Source organism: Macaca nemestrina, chromosome 9 (assembly GCF_043159975.1).
Source record: "Macaca nemestrina isolate mMacNem1 chromosome 9, mMacNem.hap1, whole genome shotgun sequence".
NCBI classification, from domain to species: domain Eukaryota; kingdom Metazoa; phylum Chordata; class Mammalia; order Primates; family Cercopithecidae; genus Macaca; species Macaca nemestrina.
In genome coordinates this window covers 11,666,446-11,691,468 of record NC_092133.1, presented here as the reverse complement: position 1 = coordinate 11,691,468, position 25,023 = coordinate 11,666,446, and the positions used below count along the sequence as shown (strand labels likewise).

Below are 25,023 nucleotides of genomic sequence, written 5' to 3'. Positions count from 1 at the left end.
TCCACTTCTGACCCTGCCAATCTGAGCTGTCCCCTAGGTCCACCCGCCATTCACAATTCTCTGTCACTCAGGCTGGAGTGCAGTGGCACAATCTTGGCTCACTGCAACCACTGCCTCCTGGATTCAAGCGATTCTCCTACCTCAGTCTCCTGGGTAGCTGGAATTACAGGTGCCTGTCACCATACCTGAATAATTTTAGTATTTTTAGTAAAGATGGAGATTTTTGGCCAGGCTAGTCTCAAACTCCTGACCTCAAGTGATCTGCCTGCCTCAGGCTCCCAAAGTGCTGGGATTATAGGCATGAGCCCCCGTGCCTGGCCATAGTCCTTCTCAATTCTAATAGCCTGTGACAGAGCTTGACACTTGGATGGCAGGAAGTCTAGGCTGCAATTAGGTGATAATTTGTTGGTGGTGGTAGTGATAGGAATCTGAAACAACATCTTATTAACATTGGAACCAATGAATGGAGTGAACTCACTTTACTATTCCTTTAATTGAACAAATATTTATTGGGTTCCAGTGCAAAGAGTCCTGAACCAGGAGAAAGAAGACCTAGGTTTGGATCTCAGCTCTGCCAGCCTATCAGTCAGAATTGAGTCAGGAGATGAAAAGCTTCCAGTTGTTTGTTTGTCTGTTTTTGTTTTTGAGATGGAGTCTCATTTTGTCACCCAGGCTGGAGTGCAGTGGCAAGATCTCAGCTCCCTGCAACATCCACCTCCTGGGTTCAAATGATTCTCCTGCTTCCACCTCCCGAGTAGCTGGAACTACAGGCGCCCGCCACCACGCCTGGCTAATTTTTGTATTTTTAGTAAATATGGGGTTTCACCATGTTGGCCAGGCTGATCTTGAACTCTTGACCTCAGGTGATCAGCCTGCCTTGGCCTCCCAAAGTGCTAGGATTACAAGCGTGAGCCACTGCTCCCAGCCAAACTTCCCAGTTATTTTAATAGAATTTGATATATGAAGAATTGTTATCTATGTAAGTAGAAAGGCAAAAAGCAAACTCTCAGGTATCATGGAAGGTAGCAACTTCAGAAAGCAGCTACCACCCTTAAGCCTGGGGGAGGAAAGGGTAGAAGTTGAAATTATTAAAATTTGGAAGCTTATGGCCAGGCACGGTGGCTCATGCCTGTAATCCCAGCACTTTGGGAGGCCAAGGTGGGCGGATCACGAGGTCAGGAGATCAAGACCATCCCGGTTAACATGGTAAAACCCCATCTCTACTAAAAATACAAAAAAAATTAGCCGAGTGTGGTGGCAGGCACCTGTAGTCCCAGCTACTTGGGAGGCTGAGGCAGGAGAATGGCGTGAACCCAGGAGGTGGAGCTTGCAGTGAGCCGAGATTGCGCCACTGCACTCCAGCCTGGGTGACAGAGTGAGACTCCGTCTCAAAAAAAAAAAAAAAAAAAAAAAAAATTTGGAAGCTTAGAGGAGGAGCCCCACAGAAGTGAACCTCAGAGCTCCATGGAGGGGGCTCCACGTGGCTGGAGCTGGCGTGTCTGAGGGAGCACCATGTGGCTGGCTCTGCAGGAATCAGTAAAACTGCAAACTTGGTTCTTTCACTGCTGAGGGAGGGAACTGCTACTGCCTGGGTGAAGCAGTGGGCCAGGGTGCTGCTCAGAGAAAAAAGAAACAGACCGGAAGGAGTGTGTTCCCTGTCCTTCTTCCTCCTCTGGCCTCTGGTCCCTCCTGGCAGAGCTTCTTGAAGAGCAGTTGGCAAAGCAGAAATGCAGTTTGCAGAGTCCCCCAACATCTGAATGTGGGGGATTTGGAGGTGACAAGCAATAACTCAATAACCGGCCCAGTCTGTCATGACCAGAAGGATGAATATGTCAGTTCTGTTTCTGATCACTGGGTCATGAGAGCAGGGAATCTCTAAGGTTTTCCCAGTCCTGATGTTCTACAAGATTGGAATTCTCTACATCAAAATTTCTAGGTGGCCTCAAAGGTGGAGGAAGGGAAGAAATAGGAGGCTAAGGGGAGGGTGTGAAAGAAGAGTCATCATTTTACTCAAACCCCACAGAACAGCCAGGTGCTTGGTGCTGTGAAGGTCTCTTGCCAGAGCAGAAGGCAAGCAACCTCTGACAAATCTCTTTCCTGGGCTACGGCTGTTTGTTTGTATTAAAACGGGAACATGATAACAGAGCTATTAGTAGCTCCATGCTCAGCTGTGTAAGGTAGGGAGTTAGAACACTGAATTCAGTCACCGGAGAAAGAAGCTGAGGTCTCCTGATGGCCTTAGGATGAGGGCTGGGCCATCTGTGAATAGCAACGGGCTTAGGTCGCTGGGTTTGTCAATCAGCCATGGGAGCTGTGGGTCCCCCGTGATGAGCAAACACAACCTGGACGACCTCCTCCACTGATGCGGAACCGGACTGCCCGAGGCCTCTGTGGCTGGGGAGCAATGCCATGGCAGAAAACGCGGTTCTGATCTGAGCTTGCTGGTCTGGTCTGGTCTTGTCTGGAGAAGCGATTCAGAGCCTGTAGGGCCCTGGTCGAGATGAGAGGAGGCAAGCCTGTGTGAAGCCAGTTCTGGTTCCAGCCTTGGAACTGGAAGACTGTGGGATGTTGGGTAAATCATTTCCAACCTCTAGGCCTCAGCTTCCTCATCTGTAAAAAGAGGCTTTGGAGAGGGTGGTCTTCAAGCTTCTTCCAGCACTAATAATCTAAATTATTCTATGTAGGAGAAAAATCAGAATTTATTAAACTTATAAAACGATACATTTCTATCACGTTGCAAAAAAAGATAATTTTTTCAATAGAGAATAAAAACTCTAATAGAAAACACGATGTGACTGCCTAACATGTCAACAAATCCCAATAGATTATTACTAGGCTGTACTCACAGAGAAGTATGGGGTAAAGACCTTGTGCAAGCTGCAAAACCTCTCTAAGCCTTCATCTTATCATTGATGAAACAAGACCTGTGTGATTTTTCTTTTTTCATTTTTTTTTTTTTGAGATGGAGTTTTGCTCTTGCTGTCCAGGCTGGAGTGCAATGGCACGATCTTGGCTCACTGCAACCTCTGCCTAGCGGGTTCAAGCGATTCTCCTGCCTCAGCCTCCGGAGTAGCTGGGATTACAGGCGCCTGCCACCACGCCCAGCTAATTTTTTGTGTTTTTAGTAGGGACGGCGTTTCACTATGTTGGCCAGGCTGGTCTCGAACTCCTGACCTCAGGCGATCCACCCACCTCAGCCTCCTAAAGTGCTGGGATTACAGGCATGAGCCACTGTGCCCGGCCAAGACCTGTGTGATCTTGTCTCCGATTCTTCAGCTCCCTGCCCCTCTCCACCCCATGTGCAGTGTATAAAATGGGGCATCAGCCTGGCCTAGACTTCACAGTCCCTAGTAATGTCTTCCACCCGCTCCGCCCATGGTGGCTTCTGCAGTCTTGCTGCTGTGTTGCTTCTCATGTTTCCATTTCCCCTTCTCTTGCAGGCCCGCGCATAGGGCCCAAGTCCCCAGTTATGCTCTTGGTCATCTTGGCCATGGTTCTGGCTACCCATTTCTGCTAGGCTGCCTCAGCCACAGTGATTAGTCACCTGGCCCAAACCTGCACTTTCCACTCTCCTCCCTGATCAAGGAGGGGGATCACATGAGCTGATTCCAAATCAGCTTTAGTTGCCAACAACTAGAAAAACCATGCTCTGTTATAGAACTAAATAAACAAGAGATAAAGACAGGAAGTTACCTTTGAATTCTTTGCAAAAATCTTCCCAAGGTGGTAGCATCACATTGTTCATTGAATGCAGGATCTCCATCCTTCCTCCTGCTCTCTGGTGGACTTTGGCCAAACCACTTATGTGCATTTACGGGCTTTGGCAGTTCATCTGCTATTAAAAAAAAAAAAAGAGGACAAAACATATCTCATAGCTTTGCCCTAAGTATAAAAGAGGACATGAGCATCTAACAGAGCTTGGCACATTAAAAAAACAAAAACAAAAACTCAACGTTGGCCGGGCACGGTGGCTCATGCTTGTAATCCAGCACTCACTTTAGGAGGCCAAGGTGGGGGGATGGCCTGAGGTCAGAAGGTCGAGACCAGCCTGCCCAATGTGGTGAAACCCCGTCTCTACTAAAAATACAAAAATTAGCTGTGTGTGGTGGCACGCACCCATAGTCCCAGCTACTCAGGAAGCTGAGGCAGGAGAATCACTTGAACCCAGGAAGCAGAGGTTGCAGTGAGCCCAGATCATGCCACTGCACTCCAGCATGGGCGACAGAGTGAGACTCCGTCTCAAACAAACAAATAAACAAAGAAACAAAAAACTCAGTGTTTATGAAATGCATTAGTAAGAAGTGAATTAGGCTGGGCACCGTGTTTCATGCCTGTAATCCTAGCACTTTGGAAGGTTGAGGCGGGCGGATCAGCTGAAGTCAGGAGTTTGAGACCAGCCTGGCCAACATGGTGAAACCCCATCTCTACTAAAAATACAAAAATTAGCCAGGCATGGTGGCACGTGCCTGTAGTCCCAGCTCCTTGGGAGGCTGAGACAGAAGAATCTCTTGAACCTGGGAGACTGAGGTTGCAGTGAGCTGAGATCACACCACTGTACTCCAGCCTGGGCGACAGAATGAGACTGTCTCAAAAAAAAAAAAAAAAAAAAAGTCGGTCCCTGCACACCTGAGGCCTTTCTCACCTCTGTGGTCTGAAGCTGTAGTTAAATTGGCTTAAACTGCCCCATTCTGAGCACTGTGGGGTGGTGTCATTGCCTTCCCAAAGACATGTCTAAATGCCTCAGCTTTACATTTCCCCCAGCTTCTTCTGACTCCAAGTTTCTTCTATAAGATGCTTAATTGGTTTGTGTCCCCACGAAATTCATATGTGGAAATCCTAACCCTAGTACCTTAGAATATGATTGCCTTTGGAGATAAGACCTTTCAAGAGGTAATTAAGGTAAAATGAAGCCCTATGGGGGCGCCAGATCCAACATGACTGTTGTCCTTAGAAGAAGAGAGTAGGAGGTGGGGCGCGGTGACTCACACCTGTAATCCCAGCACTTTGGGAGGCCGAGGCGGGCGGATCACGAGGTCAGGAGATCGAGACCATCCTGGCTAACACGGTGCAACCCCGTCTCTGATAAAAATACAAAAAAATTAGCCAGGCGTGGTGGCGGGCACCTGTAGTCCCAGCTACTCTGGAGGCTGAGGCAGGAGAATGGCGTGAATCCGGGAGGCGGAGTTTGCAGTGAACCGAGATCTCACCACTGCACTCCAGCCTGGGCGACAGAGCAAGGCTCCCTCTCAAAAACAAAAAAGCTTAGGACATAGAGGGACACAGAGGGAAGACCATGTGAAGACATGGGGAGAAGACTGCCCTCCACAAGCCAAAAAAAGGGCACAGAAGACACCAACCTGGCCAACACCTTGATCTGGAACCTGCAGCCTCCAGGATGATGAGACAGTAACTGTTACTGAAGCCGCCGAATCTGTGGTGGTGTTACCGCAGCTGGAGCTGAGCAGAGCAGGCTCTCTTCTCTGCCCAGAGCATTCACACTCTCACAGAAGCCCCAGTCACCCCAGGCATGTGTGGGCCACAAAGTTGACAGTTTCTGGAGGGTGGTTTCCGGAAAGTGGTTTCTGGAGGGTGCTTTATGGATTTTACGTCACAGCAGCGCCCACAGCTGAAGATAGAAGATTGCACAGATCCGCCCTGCGAAGTCCCCTGTGCCGCCGCCATTTTGGTGAGGCATCCTCTCTCCCTCCCTCCCGCCCAGTCCTCAGGAGTAGCCCCTAGTTCTTTTCCTCCCTTTACCAGGGCTTTCCCTGTGATTTGCCACCTGTTGAAGACTTGCCGCCATTCCCAATTGGCTCATTCAAAACGTTTTGCTTAATAAGATTCTCCTTCTTAGAAAAATTATTCTGTGACCAGGCATGGTGGCATATTATGGCTTGAATCCTAGAGGCAGAGGTTTCAGTGAGCCGAGATCGCGCCACTGCACTTCGTCCAGTCTGAGTGACAGAGTGAAACTATCTCAAAAAAAGAAAAAGAAAAATTCTTCTGTAGTTCTTTGAGGGGAAAGAGGCAAACAGTCTTGTCTCTCATTCCTCCAAACATTTTTTTTTTTTTTTTGAGACGGAGTCTGGCTCTGTCGCCCAGGCTGGAGCGCAGCCGCGCGATCTTGTCTCACTACAAGCTCCGCCTCCCGGGTTCCCGCCATTCTCCTGCCTCAGCCTCCGGAGTTGCTGGCACTACAGGCGCCCGCCACTTGGCCCGGCTAATTTTTGTATCTTTAGTAAAGACGGGGTTTCACCGGGTTAGCCAGGGTAGTCTCGATCTCCTGACCTCGTGATCCGTCCACCTCGGCCTCCCAAAGTGCTGGGATTACAGGAGTGAGCCACCACGCCCGGCCCAAACATTTTTTTTAACCTAGTAGTGGAATTCTTTTTTTTTTTTAACGTAAAACTAGAACTCATTTTTTTTCTTTCTTTCTTTCTTCTTAAAAAAAAAAAAAAAAAAAAAAAGGAATACTTGTGCAGAACGTGCAGGTTTGTTACTTAGGTATATGAATGCCATGGTGGTTTGCTGCACCTATTGACCCGTCCTCCAAGTTCCCTCTCCTCACTCCCAAACCCCAACAGGCCCTGGTGTGTGATGTTCCCCTCTCTGTGTCCCTGTGTTCTCAATGTTCAACTGCCACTTATGAGTGAGAACTGCGGTGTTTGGTTTTCTGTTCCTGTGTTAGTTTGCTGAGGATGATGGCTTCCAGCTTCATCATCGCTGCAAAGGACATGAACTCATTCTTTCTTAGGGCTGCAAATTCTTTTTTCAAGCAATGTCTTATGCAGAAACCCCATATATGAAACATATACACTTGTAAAAATTCGGGTGAAATTCACCTTACATAAAATTAACCGTTTAAAAGTGAGCAATTCAGTGGCATTTAGTATATCACGATGCTGTGAAACCACCACTTCTATTTAGTTCCAAAACATTTTCATCACCCTAAAATAAAATCCTGTGCACATTAAGCCGACACTTCCCCTTCCCCCCGCCCCTGACAGCAACCCGTCTGGTTTCTGTCTCTATGAATTTGCCTAACTCTGGCTGTTTCCTATCCATGGAATCGCAAAATCTATGACCTTTTGTGCCCGGCTTCTTTCACTTCGGGTGAGGCTTTTGGAGCTCCTCCTCGTTGTAGCATGTGTCAGGACTGCATTCCTTTTCATGTCTGAAGAATATTCCATTGTATGGATAGACGGCATCTTGTTTATCCATTCATCTGGTGAAACATACACACTTCTGCTCTGTTCCATCCTGAAGCGGGGTACTGAGCTCCGCCTCCTCGACTAGCTTCCTCCACCACCTCCAAGGAGCTCCTAAGGGTCCTCTGAGCTTGGTAAGATGCGTGGTCTCCGGAAGCCTTTGATGAAATAAATGCTAATTTGTTTCCAAGGAGTGGTCCTACCTTGTGGCAGGGGTAAGGAGCTTCCATTTGCCTGAAAGTTTCTGCCCTACACAAAAGTAGAAACTGGCTGCATGCATGCACAGGATGGCTGAGTGGTAATGACTGGAGGAACTGCGGGCGGCCGGAGGCTGTGGGGCAGGAGGGTCTTTGGGTCGGTACTCTCTGCCCCACCCGAGGTCCACAGGGCCTCCTCCACCCAGGGTGGGCCGGCAGGTCTGCCTGTCAGCGATCTGGGCAAGCCTGCTGCTTTTTATGACCTCACTTGCCGAAACTCAAGCCACGCCTGGGTAAGTACATTCTGCACACTCCATAAACAGGTGCCAGACTGCCGCGTCATCACATTTTTGCAAAGTTTTTTTTTTTTTTCTTTTTGTATGTGTGTTTCCACATTATTTACGGCGGAATTTGCCCAGGTGCAAACAGGAAGCCCTGGGAGCAGTTGTCTCATTTTTAGAAAGAAAGGTTTGTTCCCGGCCCTACTGCATAAAGGGCAAGAGAGAAATGAGAGGTTCCTGGCGGAAGGCTCCTTGCAAGGGACAGTTCTAAGCTGCCAGGTGCGGCCAATCGGATGGCAGGGGCCGCTTTAGTTTGGATAAGCCTTCTCTGAAAGGAGCCCTGCTGATGTAATAACGGGGAAAATCCCTGTGTGAAAGGCCCTGAAACTGACGGGCTGGGAAACGCTGATTCCCCGTGGGCAGGAACGCTTGTCTAATCGCGACGGCTCTGCACGGCTCCTGCCCAGGTATGAAGTGCAGCGGCTTGCACCAGTGCGAGGGCGGAGACGCACTGTTTGCCCGACTGCTTGGGGTGTGTCAGGGGTTCTGCTTAGAACTCACACAATTCTGAACGGAGGAGGAGAAAGTCCAGTTGCTGAAGGGCAGAATTTCCATGCGCCCGCAGCCTCCAAATCCAGACCACCCCCAAAAGTAAGTAGGAGGCAGAGATGTGTGCACCTTCGGTTCTGTCTTGGGAAAGCCCGAGAGGGTGGTGGTTGCAGAGTTCTCTAGAAGAGGATTCCAGGAAGCCAGGCTTCCCTCGGTGGTTTTACAATTTACACCTCACCAGGAGTTTTGCCGGTCTCTTTAGTCTGTTTGTTTAAAAACCTAGTTCAGATGCCTTGATTTTTAATAAGGTTATTGTATTTAATTTGGTTAATGATTGTCACAAATTAATATTACATTCAACCTTATGATTCAACCTGGAAGATACAAGGAAGTTAATAATTGATAAGGCAATGATTCTTCTAACACTCAATATTTTCTAATGAGGGATCATCTTCCAAATGAACGTAAAAAATAAATGGAAGTGATTAATTTTAAATGCATGTAGATTTTTACATTCTCTGAGCATGTGATTGTGTGTGTATGTGTGTGTGTGTCTACAGCAAAAGGCAAGAAAGGATTAAGGAGTCATATCCTTTTGATTAAAGGGTTAGGAGTGAAAGAATTGACTGCTGTCGGGACGTCAATCACAGTTTTCTCAGTTTGGAGGCATTTTAATTGGGCCTGTTTGAACCATTTTCTTTTCCAGTGATGGTTCAGTACACATAATGCAGGGTGACTACGCAATCAATGTTGCTTAAATAAATAAGCAAGTCAATGGGTGAATTTTAAACTCTCTGAGGAAATACTATGATGAAAACCGTATTTCCATGAAGAAATCTTCAATTAGAAGGATGGAGTTTGAGGTTTATTTCCAACTTTTGGCCTCCCCAAACTGGGTCTTTGGCAAGCTCCTTACGTTCTCCAGCCTGAGTTCCCCCACTGGGTTAGACTGGTCATCTCTACGGCTCCAGCTCTGAAAGTCTATGATTCTTAAAGATTTTCTGTAATTTAGTTTTTCTAACTGGAAAAAGTGAAGGTAACACCTCTAGGCCTGAATATATGATAGCATCATATGGAATTCAGTTGGATGAGGTCAGTAAATGCACTGGGCTTCTCCGTGAATTGTGTGGGAAGCACCCTAATTACGATGATCATTAAATAGGCCGGGTGTGGTGGCTCACACCTGTAATCCCAGCACTTTGGGAGGCCGAGGCGGGTGGATCATGAGGTCAGGAGTTCAAGACCAGCCTGGCCAACATGGTGAAACCCCGTCTCTACTAAAAATACAAAAATTAGCCAGGCGTGGTGGTGGGCATCTGTAATCTCAGCTACTCTGGAGGCTGAGGCAGGAAAATCGCTTGAACCCAGGAGGCGGAGGTTGCAGTGAGTCGAGATCGCGCCACTGCACTCCAACCTGGGCGACAGAGTGAGACTCCATCTCAAAAAAAGAAAAAGAAAAAGAGAAAGAAAAAAAAAGATCATTAATAAACCATGTCACTAAGTGAGCCCATGAAATGATTCTAGTTGACTTGGCAGTATGCTGCCTTACATGATCTCGTCTGGTCCCAATCATCCATTTTCCTTAGCAAGAAAGCCATTCTGCCTTGATAAAAAGTGTGTGCAGAAGTGAAACTGATTTGATGAAACAAGTGTTTAGAGTAAAAAAAATAAAAACCATATGTTGTTGGAGAGCAGTGGATTTCACGCCTCCTGATGTCTGACACTGAGCTCTGCCGTCACCAACAGTGGGAAACCAGCCACACTCTGAATTTCCAAACTGAACACAATTAGAAACAGAAAATAATCTGACAAGCAGCATTCCTCAGGCTCTTTGGCAAACGGACCCCTTTTGTCACTCCGTTTGTATATATACGTATATGTGTACACTGGCACTAGCTCAGAGTCTCAGTAACAAACCCGTTTTTCAGAAGTGTCTGCCAGCCCCGGGGTGGGGAATGAAAACATCAGCCCGTATTGGGAAAGAAACCTGGGTGGCAGATCGCGAAAGAAAACCCTTCAAAAGTAATTTTCCATGATGTGACTGTAGAGATAAACATTTCCCATCATCTGGCTTTTGAGTTTGGGGAGATGAGCAGACAGAAAAAACCTCAGATCTTTTTTCATTTCACAGATGTTTATACCCTTTTGTTTCTTCCAGTCACCTCTGACAAAATTCTGGGGACGCTGGGTACCCTGAATCACCATGGGCAATGAGAACAGCACCTTGGACAACCAGGTGGGTGTCAGGAAGCTTCTCTCTTGAGATACGTGGTGCTCTTGGCTGACCTTGACTAGGTTCTTCTTACAGCGTCTCATCTTCACCCAGGAAGGAGCAAGCCAAGACAGCTTCTGCGTAGATGCGTGCAAGCATTTATGGATCTATGCAGCCATTTTTCATTTCATTGGAATTCTCTTACAATTAAGGCTAGCTCTAGTTAAAGCCAGAAACGCTAATTCTACTTATTATTTATTATTATTTTTAAAGACGTGGTCTTGCTCTGTCACCCAGGCTGGAATGCAGTAGCATGATCATAGCTCACTGCAGCCTCAAACACCTGGATTCAAGTGATCCTCCTGCCACACAGCCTTCCAAGTAGCTTGGACTACAGGCATGTACCACCACACCTGGCTAATTTTTTAATGTTTGGGTTTTGTAGAGATGGGGTCTGGCTATGTTGCCCAGACTGGTTTTGTACTCCTGGACTCAAGCAATTCTCCTTCTTTGGCTTCCCAAAGCGCTGAGATTACAAATATGAGCCACCATTACAGGCATGAGCCACCAGGCCTGGCTTTACTTTTTATTCTGTCTTCTAAAACTGACCTAAGAGAGGTTGGCACATTTTTCCTAGGTTGTGTCCATCAACTTACATGGATTTAGCAGAAGTTAAAATAAAACTTTTTCATGCTGCTCCCCCAAATAAAGCTATGGCCATTAAAAAATGATTTTGAAATCTATCAGTGTTGGGCAGATTAAACGTAAGTGGTCATTCTCATGTTAAACAAGATTTTCACAATTGAAGAATGGACTTTAACTGCTTAATTGTGCATCGGCTGAAATATTACAACCTATTCAAATTTTTCATTATCTACTTTAAGTTTGAAAGTTTTAACTTAATGCCTTGGTGAACAAAATCAGGAAGACACTTTCCCATTTATCTCACACAAACTGGAAAGTTTGGATTAATGACATTGAGTTCCTTGAATGAGAAAATTGGATCTAAAAACTCTCCTACTGTAATTCATTTTCCCTCTGCCTTTTTCTTCCCTACACTTTTTCTTTTTTTTTTTTTTTTTTTTGGACAGAGTCTCTCTGTGTCACTGAGGCTGGAGTGAAGTGGCACAATCTCCATCTCCCGCCAGGTTCAAACGATTCTCCTGCCTCAGCCTCCTGAGTAGCTGGGATTACAGGGGCCTACCAACATGCCCAGCTGATTTTTGTATTTTTAGTAGAGACGGGGTTTCACCATGTTGGCCAGGCTGGTCTCGAACTCCTGACTTCAGGTGATCCACCCTCCTCGGCCTCCCAAATTGCTGGGATTACAGGCATGAGCCACTGTGCCTGGCCTCTACAATTTTCTTTTTTCAAGCAAGAAAACAAAGGGTCAAAAGAAAAGTTGTCAAACTCCAGTGTCTTTAGGGGCAGGCCAGAAACAATAATTGTATTAAAAGACTGGGTCTGAGACAACAGGGAGAGGCAAGTGCTCTGGCAAACAGGGAGTTCTCGTCCTACTGTCTAAAGAGGGTAGCCACCATCAGCTCCAGTGGTTGATTGCCCTGTGGGAAGGTGGGCCCAATGTTCTGAGTTCAAAAGAACTCAGAAACCCATATTTTTCTATGAAATATTACGTTGTTAAATTAAACTTATTATTTTGAGATATTAGTAGATTCATATGCAGTTCAAAGAAACAATACAGAGAGCCCAAGTATGGCGGCTCACATCTCTAATTCCTGAACTTTGGGAGCTTGAGGCAGGAGGATAGCTTGAGCCCTGGAGTTAGAGATTAGCCTGGGCAACATAGGGAGACTCCGTATCTACCAAGGAAAAAAAAAATTAGCTGGGTGTGGTGGTGCACACCTGCAGCCCTCACTACTCAGGATGCTGAGGTGGGAGGATTGCTTAAGCCTGGGGGGTCAAGGCTGCAGTGAGCCATGTTTGCACTGCTACACTCCAGCCTGGGCAACAGAGCAAGACCCTGTCTCAAAAAGAAAGAAAGAATAAAGAGAGGTCCCATGTACCATTACTTAGTTTTCCCTAAGGGTAACATCTTGCCAAACTATAATGCAATATCATAACCTGGATACTGACATTGATACAGGCAAGATAACAGAGCATGCCCATCACCAGGGGATTACTCTTGTTGCCCTTCTATAGCCAGGCCCACCTCTCTCTCCTCTCATCCCTAACCGCTGGCAACTGCTATTCCTATTCCCTGTTGTTCCCTATTTCTGTAATTTTGTCATTTCAAGAACGTTATATAAATGGAGTCACACAGTAAGTGACCTTTAAGGATTGGCTTTTTTTTTTTTTCTCTCTCAGCATAAATCTCTTGAGATTTATCCAAGTACCGTGCGTATCAGCAGTTCATTCCTCTTTATTGCTGAATAGTATTCCAGGAATAGATGTACTGTACATTTTGTTGAACCATTCATCCATTAAAGCTCATTTAGGTTGTTTCCAGTTTTTGTCTTTTACAGACAAAGCTGCCATGAACATGTGTGTACAAGTGTTTTTTGAGAACACACGTTTTCATGTCCCTAAGATAAACACCCAAGTGTGCAGTTGCCAGGTTGTATGAGAGTTGCATGTTTAGTTTGATATGGAGCTGACAAACTTTTCTAGAGTTGCTAAGTCATTTTTCATTCCCACCAGCAACGTATGAGGGATCCGGTCTTTGGACCCTGGCTGTCATTTTGTGGTGTCACTTTTTGGTGTTGCTATTCTGATAGAGGTGTTGTGATATTTCCACGTGGTTTTAATTTACATTTTGATTATGGATAAAGTTGTTGAACACCTTTCATGTGCTTATCTACCATCTACATATTCTCTTTGGTGAAAAATCGGTTTATGTCTTTTGCCCATTTTATAGCTAGATTATTATTATTAATATATATGTTTTTTGAGACGGAGTCTCGCACTGTCGGCTGGGCTGGAGTGCAATGACATGATCTCGGCTCACTGCAACCTCTGTCTCCTGGGTTCAAGCAGTTCTCCTGCCTCAGCCTCCCGAGTTGCTGGGATTACAGGTGCGTGCCACCATGCCCGGCTAATTTTTTGTGTTTTTAGTAGAGACGGGGTTTCACTATGTTGGGCAGGCTGGTCTTGGACTCCTGACCTCGTGATCCACCCACCTCAGCCTCCCAAAGTACTGGGATTACAGGCATAAGCCACTGCACCTGGCCTAGTATTTTTATTATTTTTTAAAGAGTTTTCAGAGTTCTTTATATAGTCTAGATCCTAATCCTTTGTCAGCTCATGATTTGCAGATATTTTCTTCCATTCTGTAACGTGTCTTTTTGTCCTCTTGAGAGCATCTTTTACAGACCAAAAGAGTATAATTTTGATAAGGTACAGTTCATCAGTTTTTGCTCTTAGGGGTGCTGCTTTTGGTATCAAATCTAAGAACTCTGCGTACACCAACATTCTGAAGATTTTCTGCTTTTCTGTTTTTGCTAAAAGTTTTGAAGTTTTACGTTTTATAGTTGAGTGCATGATTTATTTTGAGTTAATTTTTGTGTGAGGTACACAATTTAGGTATTGCGCATTTTCTGGATTTGAACAAAGGAATAGTATCATGCAGGGTAGTTTCACTGCCCTAGAAATCCTCTGGGCTCCACCTACTCATCCTTCCTACACCCCTCAATCCCTGGCAACCACTAATCTTTTTACTGTCTACAGAGTTTTGCCTTTTCCAGAATGTCATATGGTTGGATCCTACAGTATGTAGCCTTTTAACATTGGCTTCTTTCACTCAGTAATGTCCATTTAAGGTTCTTGCATGTTTTTTCACTACTTGGTCATTGCTTTTTAGTACTGAATAATTTTCCATTGCCTGAATGTACCAGTTTATTGATCTACTGAATAACATCTTGGTTGTTTCCAAGTTTTGGCAATTATAAATAAAACTACTATAAACGTCTGTGTGCCGGTTTTTGTGCAGACGTGTTTTCAGCTCCTTTGGGTAGATACCAAGGAGCGAGATTACTGAATCATATAGGAGTATGTTTAGTTTCGTAGGAAACCACCAAACAGTCTTTCAGAGTGGCTGTACCATTTTGCATCCCTACCAGCTGTGAATAAGAGTTCCTGTTCCATATCCTCCCCAGCCTTTGATGTTGTCGGTATTCCAGATTTTGGGTCATTCTAATAGGTATACAGTGGTATCTTGTTGCTTTAATTCGCATTTTTCATAGGATGTAGAACGTCTTTTCATATGCTTATTTGCCATCTGTATATCTCCTTTGGTATGGTGTCTGTTCAGGTCTTTGCCCCATTTTAAAGTTAGGTTGTTTGTTTTCTTATTGTTGAGTTTTACAAGTTTTTTGTATATTTTGGATAAAGTGTGTCTTTTGCAAAAAATTTCTCCCTTCCTGTGGTTTGTCTTCTCATTCTCTTGAGGTTGAGGTTCTTTTTTGTTTAACCTATGAATGTCCATCTTTCTTTCTTTTTTTTTTTTTTTTGAGAGGGAGTCTTGCTCTGTTGTCCAGGCTGGAGTGCAGTAGCGCAATCTCGGCTCACTGCAAGCTCTGCCTCCTGGGTTCACAACGTTCTCCTGCCTCAGCCTCCCGAGTAGCTGGGACTACAGGCACCCGCCACCATGCCCGGCTAATTTTTTGTATTTTTAGTAGAGATGTGGTTTCACCGTGTTAGTCCGGATGGTCTCGATCTCCTGACCTTGTGATCCACCCGCCTCGGCCTCCCAAAGTGTTGGGATTACAGTCGTGAGCCACCGTGCCCGGCCAGAATGTCCATCTTTCTAACAACATTTGTAAAAGAGTATTTTTCCTCCATTAAACCATTCCTACTCCATTGTCAAAAATCAGTTAGGCATATTTGTGTGGCTCTGTTTCTGGGTTTGCTATTCTTGTCCATTGATTGTCTTGATTACTGTGGCTATATAATAAGGCTTGAAATCTCATTTTATTATTTTCCAAAATTGTTTTTGCTATTCTTGCACCTCTGACTTTCCATATTAATATTAGAATAAATCTGTCCGTGTCTATAAAATACTTTCTGGGATTTTGATAGGAATTACAGTCCAATTATAGATTAATTTTGAGGAGAATTGACTTCTTTACTATATTGAGTCTTCCAATCTATGAACACATGGTGTGTCTCTCCATTTATTTAGGTCATCTTTCTTTCCTTTTTTCTTTCTTTTTTTTGTTTTTTTGAGATGGAGTCTCATTCTGTCACCCAGGCTGGAGTGCAGTGGCACGATCTCGGCTCACTGCAACCTCCACCTCCTGGGTTTAAGCGATTCTCCTCCCTTAGTCTTCCAAATAGCTGGGAGTACAGGTGGCCACTACCACGCCCGGCTAATTTTTGTATTTTTAGTAGAGACAGGGTTTCACTATGTTGGCCAGGATGGTCTTGATCTCCTGACCTTGTGATCCGCCCACCTTAGCCTCCCAAAGTGCTGGGATTACAGGTGTGAGCCGCCACGCTGGGCCTATTTTCTTTTTCATTATCATTTCTGTAATCTTCAACATATAGATCCTGCATATATTTTGTGAAGTTTATACCTAAGTATTAGATTTTCTTTGGAGTGACTGTAAATGGTATCCTGTTTTTAATTTTGCTATTCACGTGTTCATTACTAATGAATGATTTTTGCATGCTGATTTTGTATCCTGTGACCTTGCTGAATTAACTTATTAGTTCCAAGAAGTTTGTTTGTTTTTGTAGATTTCTTGGGATTTTCTATGTACATAATCACTTTATTTGCAAATAAGGGCAGTTTTATTTATTTAGTTTTTCCCATTCTGTACAACCAACCTTCCTTCCTTCCTTCCTTCCTTCCTTCCTTCCTTCCTTCCTTCCTTCCTTCCTTCCGTCCCTCCCTCCTTCCCTCCTTCTCTTCTCTCCTCTCCTCTCCTCTCCTCTCCTCTCCTCTCCTCTCCTCTGCTCTTCTCTTCTCCTGTCTTCTTTATTGCAGTGGCTAGGACTTTCAGTTCTGTGTTAAACAAAAGCAGTGAGAGGGGACATTTTTCCCTGGTTCCCAGTCTGAGGAGGAAAGCATTCGGTCTTTCGCTGTTAAGTAAGATATTAGCTGTAGTTTTATTGTTAAACATAATGCTTGTAATCAAATTGAGAAAGTTCTCTATTCCTAGTTTGCTGTGGTTTTTTATGATGAATGAGAGTTGGGTTTTGTCAGATGCTTTCTCTGCATCAGTCGATGTAATTGTATGATCTTTCTTCTTTGGCCTGTTGATATATTGGATTACACTGATTGATTTTCAAATGTTGAACCAGTCTTGCATAATTATTTTTACACATTGTTGGATTCAATTTGCTAACACTTTGTTGAAGACTTTTGTATCTAAATTCATAAGAAATATTGCTCTGTAGTTTTCTTTTATGTCTGGTTTTTGTATCAGGATAATACTAGCCTCACAAAATGAGTTGGGAAGTGCTTGCTCCTGTTCTGTTTTCTAGAAGAGATTGTGTAAAGAAATCTTACATTTTAAGAAAATGTTGGCAACTAATTTCAATTATTTTTAAGCACTCTGTGGGCCAAACAAATGTGCCTGCTGGCTGGGGTTGGCTCCGGGCACGTCTCCCAGTAATTTCCACTTAAAGGAATGTTCTGCCGGGCGCGGTGGCTCATGCCTGTAATCCCAGCACTTTGGGAGGCCGAGGCGGGTGGATCACAAGGTCAGGAGATCGAGACCACGGTGAAACCCCGTCTCTACTAAAAATACAAAAAATTAGCCGGGCACGGTTGTGGGCGCCTGTAGTCCCAGCTACTCGGGAGGCTGAGGCAGGAGAATGGCGTGAACCCGGGAGGCGGAGCTTGCAGTGAGCCGAGATCGCGCCACTGCACTCCAGCCTGGGCGACAGAGCGAGACTCCGTCTCAAAAAAAAAAAAAAAAAAAAAAGGAATGTTCTGTCTTGTGTTTTAGAGTTGAGAAGGGCACAGCTATCGGGTGAGTGCCCTCAATGTGCAGAGTATGGGCCACTAGACATATTTTGGCCTTTAGTCCTGCTCATTAACAAACCAAGCAGTGCAGGTTCAACCCCTTCTTTGGGGTCTTATGGATTCTTTTGAACCCCAAGCCCCCTGCAGGCCCCACTACTGGCTACAAACAAGATAGAGCAGTGGGCAGGGGGTGGGATGGGAGGGGCGGGAGGTGTATGATTTTGTGCTTCGGGGGACATTTAGCAATATCTCACGACAGTTTTTGTTGTCACAACTCAGAGATAGAGTGCTACTGGCATCTGGTAGGTAGAGGTCAGTGTTGCTGCAGAGTATTCTACAATGCACAGAACATTCCCCCACAATAAAGAATTATCCAGCACAAAATGTCAAGAGTGCTGAGGTTGAGAAACCCTAGAATACAGGAATATTTGACTTAAACTGCTTTAACAGAACGCCTAGGGGAGGTGGGTAAACTTCTTTAACCTGCAATGAATTTCTACCTGAATATAGGCAACATTGAAAATGGGTTACATTTTTCTCCTCATTACTTTCATGAAACCTCACTGTCCAGAATTGAATGTACACTGTTTACTTAGGATAAACTCATTAGAAATGGAATTGCAGTGTCAAACGAAGGAATAGTACTTTCAAAAGGCTCTTGCTGTATACATTGTCAAAATGCCTTCTAAAACAGTGATGTCAACTTCTCCCACCAGGACATGAGAGCCTGTGTCACTGCATCCTTGCAGGTGATGGATGTTTTAATGCTTCAGATCTTTACTAATTAGAAAGGTAAAAGTGCTGGTGTGGGGGTTCAATACCCGCATCCCACTCCACCTGTCCCTCATTTCTCACCTCCTACCAGCTCCTGACTCCATCTCCCCTCCTCAGTCTTCATTCTGCTTGAGTGAGCAGATGTTTTTCTAGCTCTGCAAGTTTTCACTTCTCCAGCCTCAGCCCGACATGACCCTGTTTGGCGGAGGTTTGGGTCATGTCTGGCTGAGGTTGGAGAAGTGGGGTGGCCTTTAGGATTCCAGGACCAGATGAGGGTCTGCCTTTGGTAGAGAAACAAGTAGGAATGAAGCGTGGGTGTGTCTGGCTACGAGACTCAGGGCTCTCTCAGGGAACTGGGGCTCCAGACCTATCTGTACCTGGTGACCCACAGCCATCCCAAGTCCCTCCAACCCAAACTCAGCTTCTGCCCCCGTAATGCTCATCGTCCTGTGATCCCCCTCTTGGGTACCATGATCCACCCGGCCATCCAAGACAGAAATCTGGGGGTCATCCCTGACTCCACCCCCACATCTGATAAGTCACCCTATGTTTAATTAATTAATTGATGAATGGCCTGGCCATTTAGCCTTCCAAATTTCTGGCTAATTAGAACTTTTTTTAAAGTTGTAAGAGATAAAAGACTATCTTCAGTGACCATAAGCAGAAAAAGGGATTCTTGGCTTATAGAATTGAGAAACCCACAGAGAGGTTCTGGCTGCAATAGTGGCTGAGTCCAGAGATTCAAAACATGGCTCTGGGGATCCCTCTCACTGGGTCGTGCTCTACTTTCCTTTGTGATTCCCTAGTGTCCAGGGAGGTGCCCCCAGCCTGGTGGAAAAGATGCCCTTGGCAGGTCCAGCCTTCCATGCTTCTTCCAGCCAATGGTCCAGCCTTCTCTTTTTTATTGAGACAGAGTCTCACTCTGTCACCTAGGCTGGAGTGCAGTGGTGTGATCTTGGCTCACTGCAACCTCCACCTCCCGGGTTCAGGCGATTCTCCTGCCTCAACCTCCCGAGTAGCTGGGATTACAGATGCATGCCGCCATGCCCAGATAATTTTTGTATTATTATTATTTTTCTTTAGCAGAGATGGGCGTTCACTATGTTGGCCAGGCTGGCCTTGAACTCCTGACCTCAGGTGATCCGCCTGCCTTGGCCTCCCAAAGTGCTGGGATTACAGGCATGAGCCACCGCGCCCGGCCTCAGCCTCCTGATCAGCTCCCATAAGGAATCTGAGTGACCCTGATTGTGTCATGTGCCCTCTCTGAAGTCAATCACTGTGCCCAGAATATGGGGCACTCTGATAGCCACGTGAGTCATACACTCGCCCCAATAGGGCCAAGGTGGGCCCAGCTCTATACCAGCCGCTTCAATATCCCTTGGAGCAGTTTCTCAAAGGACATAAAGGCAGCACATATCCGTGAAATGATCTTTTCTAACAGTTTTTCTCCTCCCCATCCCTGCTGTCACAACCCTACCCTGTCACACCTGGATCACTGTGAACACCTCCAAACTGCTATCTCTGCCCCAGCGGGCACACTCCTCATCGCACCCAGGCCCCTAGCCCCTCAGGAGACTCTGACTATGAGTGCACTTGGAGGTCCCTGAATCCTGCTTGCTAGGGAATGTTTGGAAGGAAAGATGCAAGTCTGAAGAAACCTCCTGTTCACAGATTAAGGACCAGGCACTGAGGAGCAGCTGTGTCACCAGAGCAAAGGGTGAGGGACAGGCCTGCCCAGTCCTGGCCCTGTGTACTTCATACACCCTCAGGCTCCTGGTTCCTCCTCTCTCTCTGTTGTCTCATTTCTGGGACGCCATGGGCAGCGTGGGAGCATGCCTCCTGGGTTTGGCCTGGGATATGTTCTGCGATGCTGAATAAGGCTTATGTTGCCAGCAGAATGGCCAGGCGCGGTGGCTCACGCCTGTAATCCCAGCACTCTGGGAGACCGAGGTGAGTGATCACCTGAGGTCAGGAGTTTGAAATCTTCCTGGTCAACATGGTGAAACCCCATCTCTACTAAAAATACAAAAATTAGCCAGGCATGGTGGCATGCACCTGTAATCCCAGCAACTCGGGAGGCTGAGATAGGAGAATTGCTTGAACCTGGCAGGCACAGTTTGCAGTGAGCTGAGATTACACCACTGCACTCCAGCCTGGGCAACACAGCAAGATTGTGTCTCAAAAAACCAACAAAACAACAACAACAACAAAACCCCACGAAAACAGCAAAGATTGTCCATCTGGTCCTGTTCCCTGTGACCTGTCCTAACGGTGAGATCCCTTTGCATTTCAGCAGGAGGACGCCGGCTTGCATAACGTCATCCTGTGGCCTCCAAACCCTGAGCCCCCACAGGTACTGGGGAATGTGCTGTTCTGCATGGCTTCCCTCTCAAGCCCCTTCCTAACGTCTAGATGGTTGCAAACATTTGGTGTGGCATGTGCATTTATATATTTAGATTTTCTCCTCCTCCCTCTTCCATGGCTTCTTCCATCCACCCCAAATAAGTTGTAAAACACAGTCGAAACCGACAGTTTATGTTTAGATTTTTTAGGATAGTATTTTAGTGTGCCTGTCCAAGAACTGGCTTGGTTGATACGTTCCACGGTGCTGAATAAGGCTTATGTTGCCAGCAGAAAGGAACGCAGATGCTGGGAGCCAATACTAACCCCTCCGAACTCTTCTACTTTGATATGATTTGTCTGCAAGTGAAGCTGGGGATGGGGTGGGGACCCCACCTTTGCCGCCTGTGAGCAAAACCAATTCGTTGTAAAAGAAGATTAAATTCTGAATCAGCTGTCAGTATCATGCAACAATGTGCTAGCTGAGTTCCGCTGCTGTAGCTCTGCCCAAAGTGTTTGCCATCCATTGGGGAAGACGGTAAATAAGGAACTTTGCGTCATCTCACAGTGCTTTTTCCTGGAGAGGACCTTGAGATTAGTGTGTGTTTATGGGTGTGGTCAGGGTGAGGCTGTAAAACCCCTGGCTCCTCACTGGCCTGCTCTGAAGGCAGGCGTGGCAATCATCCAGGTGAAGTGGTCCTTTAAAAAAGAGTGGGTTGGGTGCGGTGGCTCATGCCTGTAATCCCAGCACTTTGGGAGGGCAAGGCGGGCAGATCACTTGAGGTCAGGAGTTCAAGACCAGTCTGACCAACATGGTGAAAATACAAAAATTACCCAGGCGTGGTGGCACACACCTGTAATCCCAGCTACTCAGGAGGCTGAGGCAGGAGAAGTGCTTGAATCCGGGAAGCAGAGATTGTAGTCAGCCGAGATCACGCCACTGCACTCCAGTCTTGGTGACAGAGTGAGACTCTCTCAAAAGAAAGAGAAAAAAAAAAAAAAAAGCTGCTCTCCCAGGGAGGATGGCTGTTAGGTGGGTGCACCCGATGCATTTGTTTCTCTGCAGATCCCAGCAAGCAGTGATGTTTCAGGTTGTGAAATAACCATTTGCATAAAGCATTGTGAAACCTTTTCATACGTGTGAGTTCATCTGCTTCTCCTCATTATCCCATGATCTGGGCTGATGACTCGTGTTTTATGGACTCAGAAGGAGCCTCGGAAGGTTAATCATCCCGGGTCATTTGGGTGAGTGGAGGAGTGAGAATTGGAACTCTGGGTCACTCAGGCTGCTGGGCCAGTGGTTTTCTTTCTTTCTTTTTTTTTTGAGACGGAGTCTCGCTCTGCCGCCCAGGCTGGAGTGCAGTGGCCGGATCTCAGCTCACTGCAAGCTCCGCTTCCCGGGTTCACGCCATTCTCCTGCCTCAGCCTCCTGAGTAGTTGGGACTACAGGCGCCCGCCACCGCGCCCGGCTAGTTTTTTGTAATTTTTAGTAGAGACGGGGTTTCACCGTGTTAGGATGGTCTCGATCTCCTGACCTCGTGATCCGTCCGTCTCGGCCTCCCAAAGTGCTGGGATTACAGGCTTGAGCCACCGCGCCCGGCCTGGGCCAGTGGTTTTCAAACTGGGTTCTGGGAAATCCTGGAGCCAACAGCAATGCTTCCTGGACCGGCCGAGGACAAAGAGGAAGTGGAGAGGGGAGAATCCAGCTTCCTGCCCCTCACCCTTCCACCAGTGCAACTTACCCTATATGGCCTTATAATGCAAGATAGCTCTTAGAAGAAAATGTTTTGGGGCCGGGCGCAGTGGCTCATGCCTATAATCCCAGCACTTTGGGAGGCCGAGGTGGGCGGATCACGGGGTCAGGAGTTTGAGACCAGCCTGACCAACATGGTGAAACCCCGTCTTTACTAAACATATAAAAATTAGCCGGGCGTGGTGGCGCATGCCTGTAATCCCAGCTACACAGGAGGCTGAGGCAGGAGAATTGCTTGAACCTGGGAGGCAGAGGTTGCAGTGAGCCGAGATCACGCCACTGCACTCCAGCCTGGGCGACAGAGCGAGACTCCATCTCAAAAAAAAAAAAAAAAAAAAAAACGCTTTGGAATCAGATTTGGAAAGAAACACTAATCTGGTCCACCTCCATTATTTTTCAGTTTTGTGCATGGTGGATCCAAAGGACAAGGCACTTACTCACTGCCATAAATCAGTGGCAGGTTGGAGACCAGAAGCCATCTTGGGGGATCCTAGTCCAGGCTCCCACGGGTGTCCCTGTTAGGGGAAGAGCATTTTGTCCAGCTCCATCTCACAGAGGTCTTCCATAGCGCTTTGCAGCAGAGCTCAAGAGCTCAGTCACAAGCTCCTACGTCGTGATGTGATGTGGATATGGTTTTTCATTGGCTTGGTGGACATTTGGGAAGCCCCTTCCTGCTGGGCAGCTGGTACTTATTCAGGTGCTGTGATCTCTAGAGAAGCAAGCCAAACAAGGGCCCTACTCTCTGGAACTTACAGCCAATCGAGGAGTCAGATAAGCAAGTGAATAAACAGACATCAGTGAATACATTTGAGACTTTACTGCGTACGTATTGTTTACCAGGCATTGCTCTAGCACTTGAGAATCAGCAGTGAACAATTCGGCTGTGATCTGCTCGAATGAAGCTTCCTTATGAGGCACTAATAGGCAAAAAACGCATCATAAAATTTCCAATGGTAACCGCGGTCAGGGGGCTATTTATTTATTATTATTGCAGTAAAATATATATAACATAAGATTTACCATTGTAACCATTTTTAAGTGGACAGTTCAGTGGAATTAAGTACATTGCAGTGCAACCATCACCACCATCCATCTCCAGAACTTCTTCATCTTCCCAAACTGAAACTTTGGGCCCACATTCTCCCTCTCCCCAACCCTTGAGAACCTTTCTTTCCTCCTTCCCTCCTTCCTTCCTTCTGACCGGGTCTTATTCTTTCGCCGAGGATGGAGTGCAGTAGTGCAATCATAGTTCACTGCAACCTCCAATTCCTGGGCTCAATCAGTCCTCCCTCCTCAGCCTCCCTAGTAGCTAGAATTATAGGCATGCGTTACTGCAGCTGGCTACTTTGTCTCTGTGAATTAAACTACCGTAGGTACCTCATGTAAGTGGAATCATATAGTGTTTGTATGTGATTATTTCACTTTTGTGACTGGTTTATTTCACTAAGCATAATGTCCTCAAGGTTCACCCATGTTGCTGCATGTCACAATTTCCTTTCTCTATAAGGCCGAATGATATTCCATTGTATGTATAGAACACATTTTGCAAATCCATTCTTTTTTTTTTTTTTTTTTTTTGAGACAGAGTTTCACTTTGTCACCCAGGCTGGAGTGCAGTGGCCGAGATCTCGGCTCACTGCAACCTCCGCCTCCCAAGTTCAAGTGATCTCATGCCTCAGCCTCCCGAGTAGCTGGGATTACAGGCGTGCACCACCACACCCAGCTAATTTTTGTATTTTTAGTAGATGGACACTTGGGTTGCTTCCACCTTTTGACTGTTGTGAATAATGCTATGATGAATATGGGTGTCCATGTACGTATCTGAGGCTCTGCTTTCTATTCTTTCGGGTATATACCTAGAAGTGGAATTGCTAGATCAGACGATAATTCCATGTTTAAGTTTTTGAGGAACCACTAAACTTTTCTACAGCAGTTGCACCATTTTACGTTTCCACTAGCAATGTACGAATGTTCCGGTTTCTCTACATCGTCTTCAACACTTGTTACTTTGTGTTATTGTTGTTTTTAAATTACAGTCATGCTCGTGGGTGTGAAGTAGTATGTCGTTGTGGTTGGGCTATTTTTGATGCAGTGCAGGGGACAGCTCTCTGTAGACACCTGGTGTACTGAGAAGGAGACAGCCACATAAGGTTTTGTAAAAGGAACATTGTGGAATAAGGTAACAGGTGTGTATAGTATAGGAATAGTGTAACAGGTGTGGGAGGAATGAGCTTGCTGTACTTTAAGATCAGCAAAGAAGGCCAGAGTGGCTGGAGAAAAGTGGATGAGGCAAATTATGGTGAGCTGTGCAGCCAGGGAAGTGGCTCATTTTTGTAGGTCCCGAGCAGCCCTGTTAAGGAGTCTGGCTTTCTTCTACCTGTGGTACAAAGGTGAAAAAAGAGCATTTCACTGGGATTTGAGCCTGTGTGCTCACTCACCGTGGGGGGGAGACCCCAGCAGTCAGGGCTCCCTAAGGAGGAAGCAGAGCAGCTGATGGTGAACTTGTACCCAGCTCTGTCTGGGTTCAGCAGACTTGAGACTCAGCACTCAGTCTGGCTGAGCTCCTCAAACCGGCCAATTGGAAACTGACAAGCGAAGGACTGGTTAAAACCAACCAGCCACATTTCCTTCCAAACCTCTCTGGCTTTTGCTTTGTTGAGTCCCCGTGGCTAGTTCAGGGAGATGGTCTCTGAGCCTTCGCAGGAGCTGCAGTCCCTCATGTATACCCATCTGTGTGAGTAAATCTCCTCTGCTTCAAGCTCAGGGTCTTGGGTTATTCTT

The 25,023-nt window shown here is 46.2% G+C and overlaps 1 protein-coding gene and 1 long non-coding RNA gene across 23 annotated transcripts in view; one reads left to right on the top strand and one right to left on the bottom strand.

The window, feature by feature from the left end:
- Positions 1 to 25,023, top strand: part of LOC105469783 (transforming acidic coiled-coil containing protein 2) — a 263,440-nt gene that overhangs the window by 21,079 nt on the left and 217,338 nt on the right. For 2 of the 22 annotated variants that reach the window (XM_071069000.1, XM_071068998.1), the window contains exons 2-3: positions 10,394 to 10,471; positions 20,443 to 20,502. The exons of 15 other annotated variants lie outside the window; for them this stretch is intronic. In XM_071069000.1, the coding sequence (XP_070925101.1) occupies positions 10,439 to 10,471; positions 20,443 to 20,502 (93 nt within the window). In that variant the 5' untranslated portion in view covers positions 10,394 to 10,438. Of the gene's footprint in view, positions 1 to 7,866; positions 8,338 to 10,393; positions 10,472 to 20,442; positions 20,503 to 25,023 lie in introns of those variants that run through there. 5 more of the 22 variants (XM_071069017.1, XM_071069005.1, XM_071068999.1 and 2 more) reach the window with 4 other exon arrangements.
- Positions 1,429 to 5,688, bottom strand: LOC139356168 (uncharacterized). The gene is made up of 3 exons (XR_011607595.1): positions 5,358 to 5,688; positions 3,694 to 3,835; positions 1,429 to 2,676 (listed from the first exon to the last, which is right to left on the bottom strand). It is a non-coding gene; the product is annotated as an uncharacterized lncRNA (long non-coding RNA).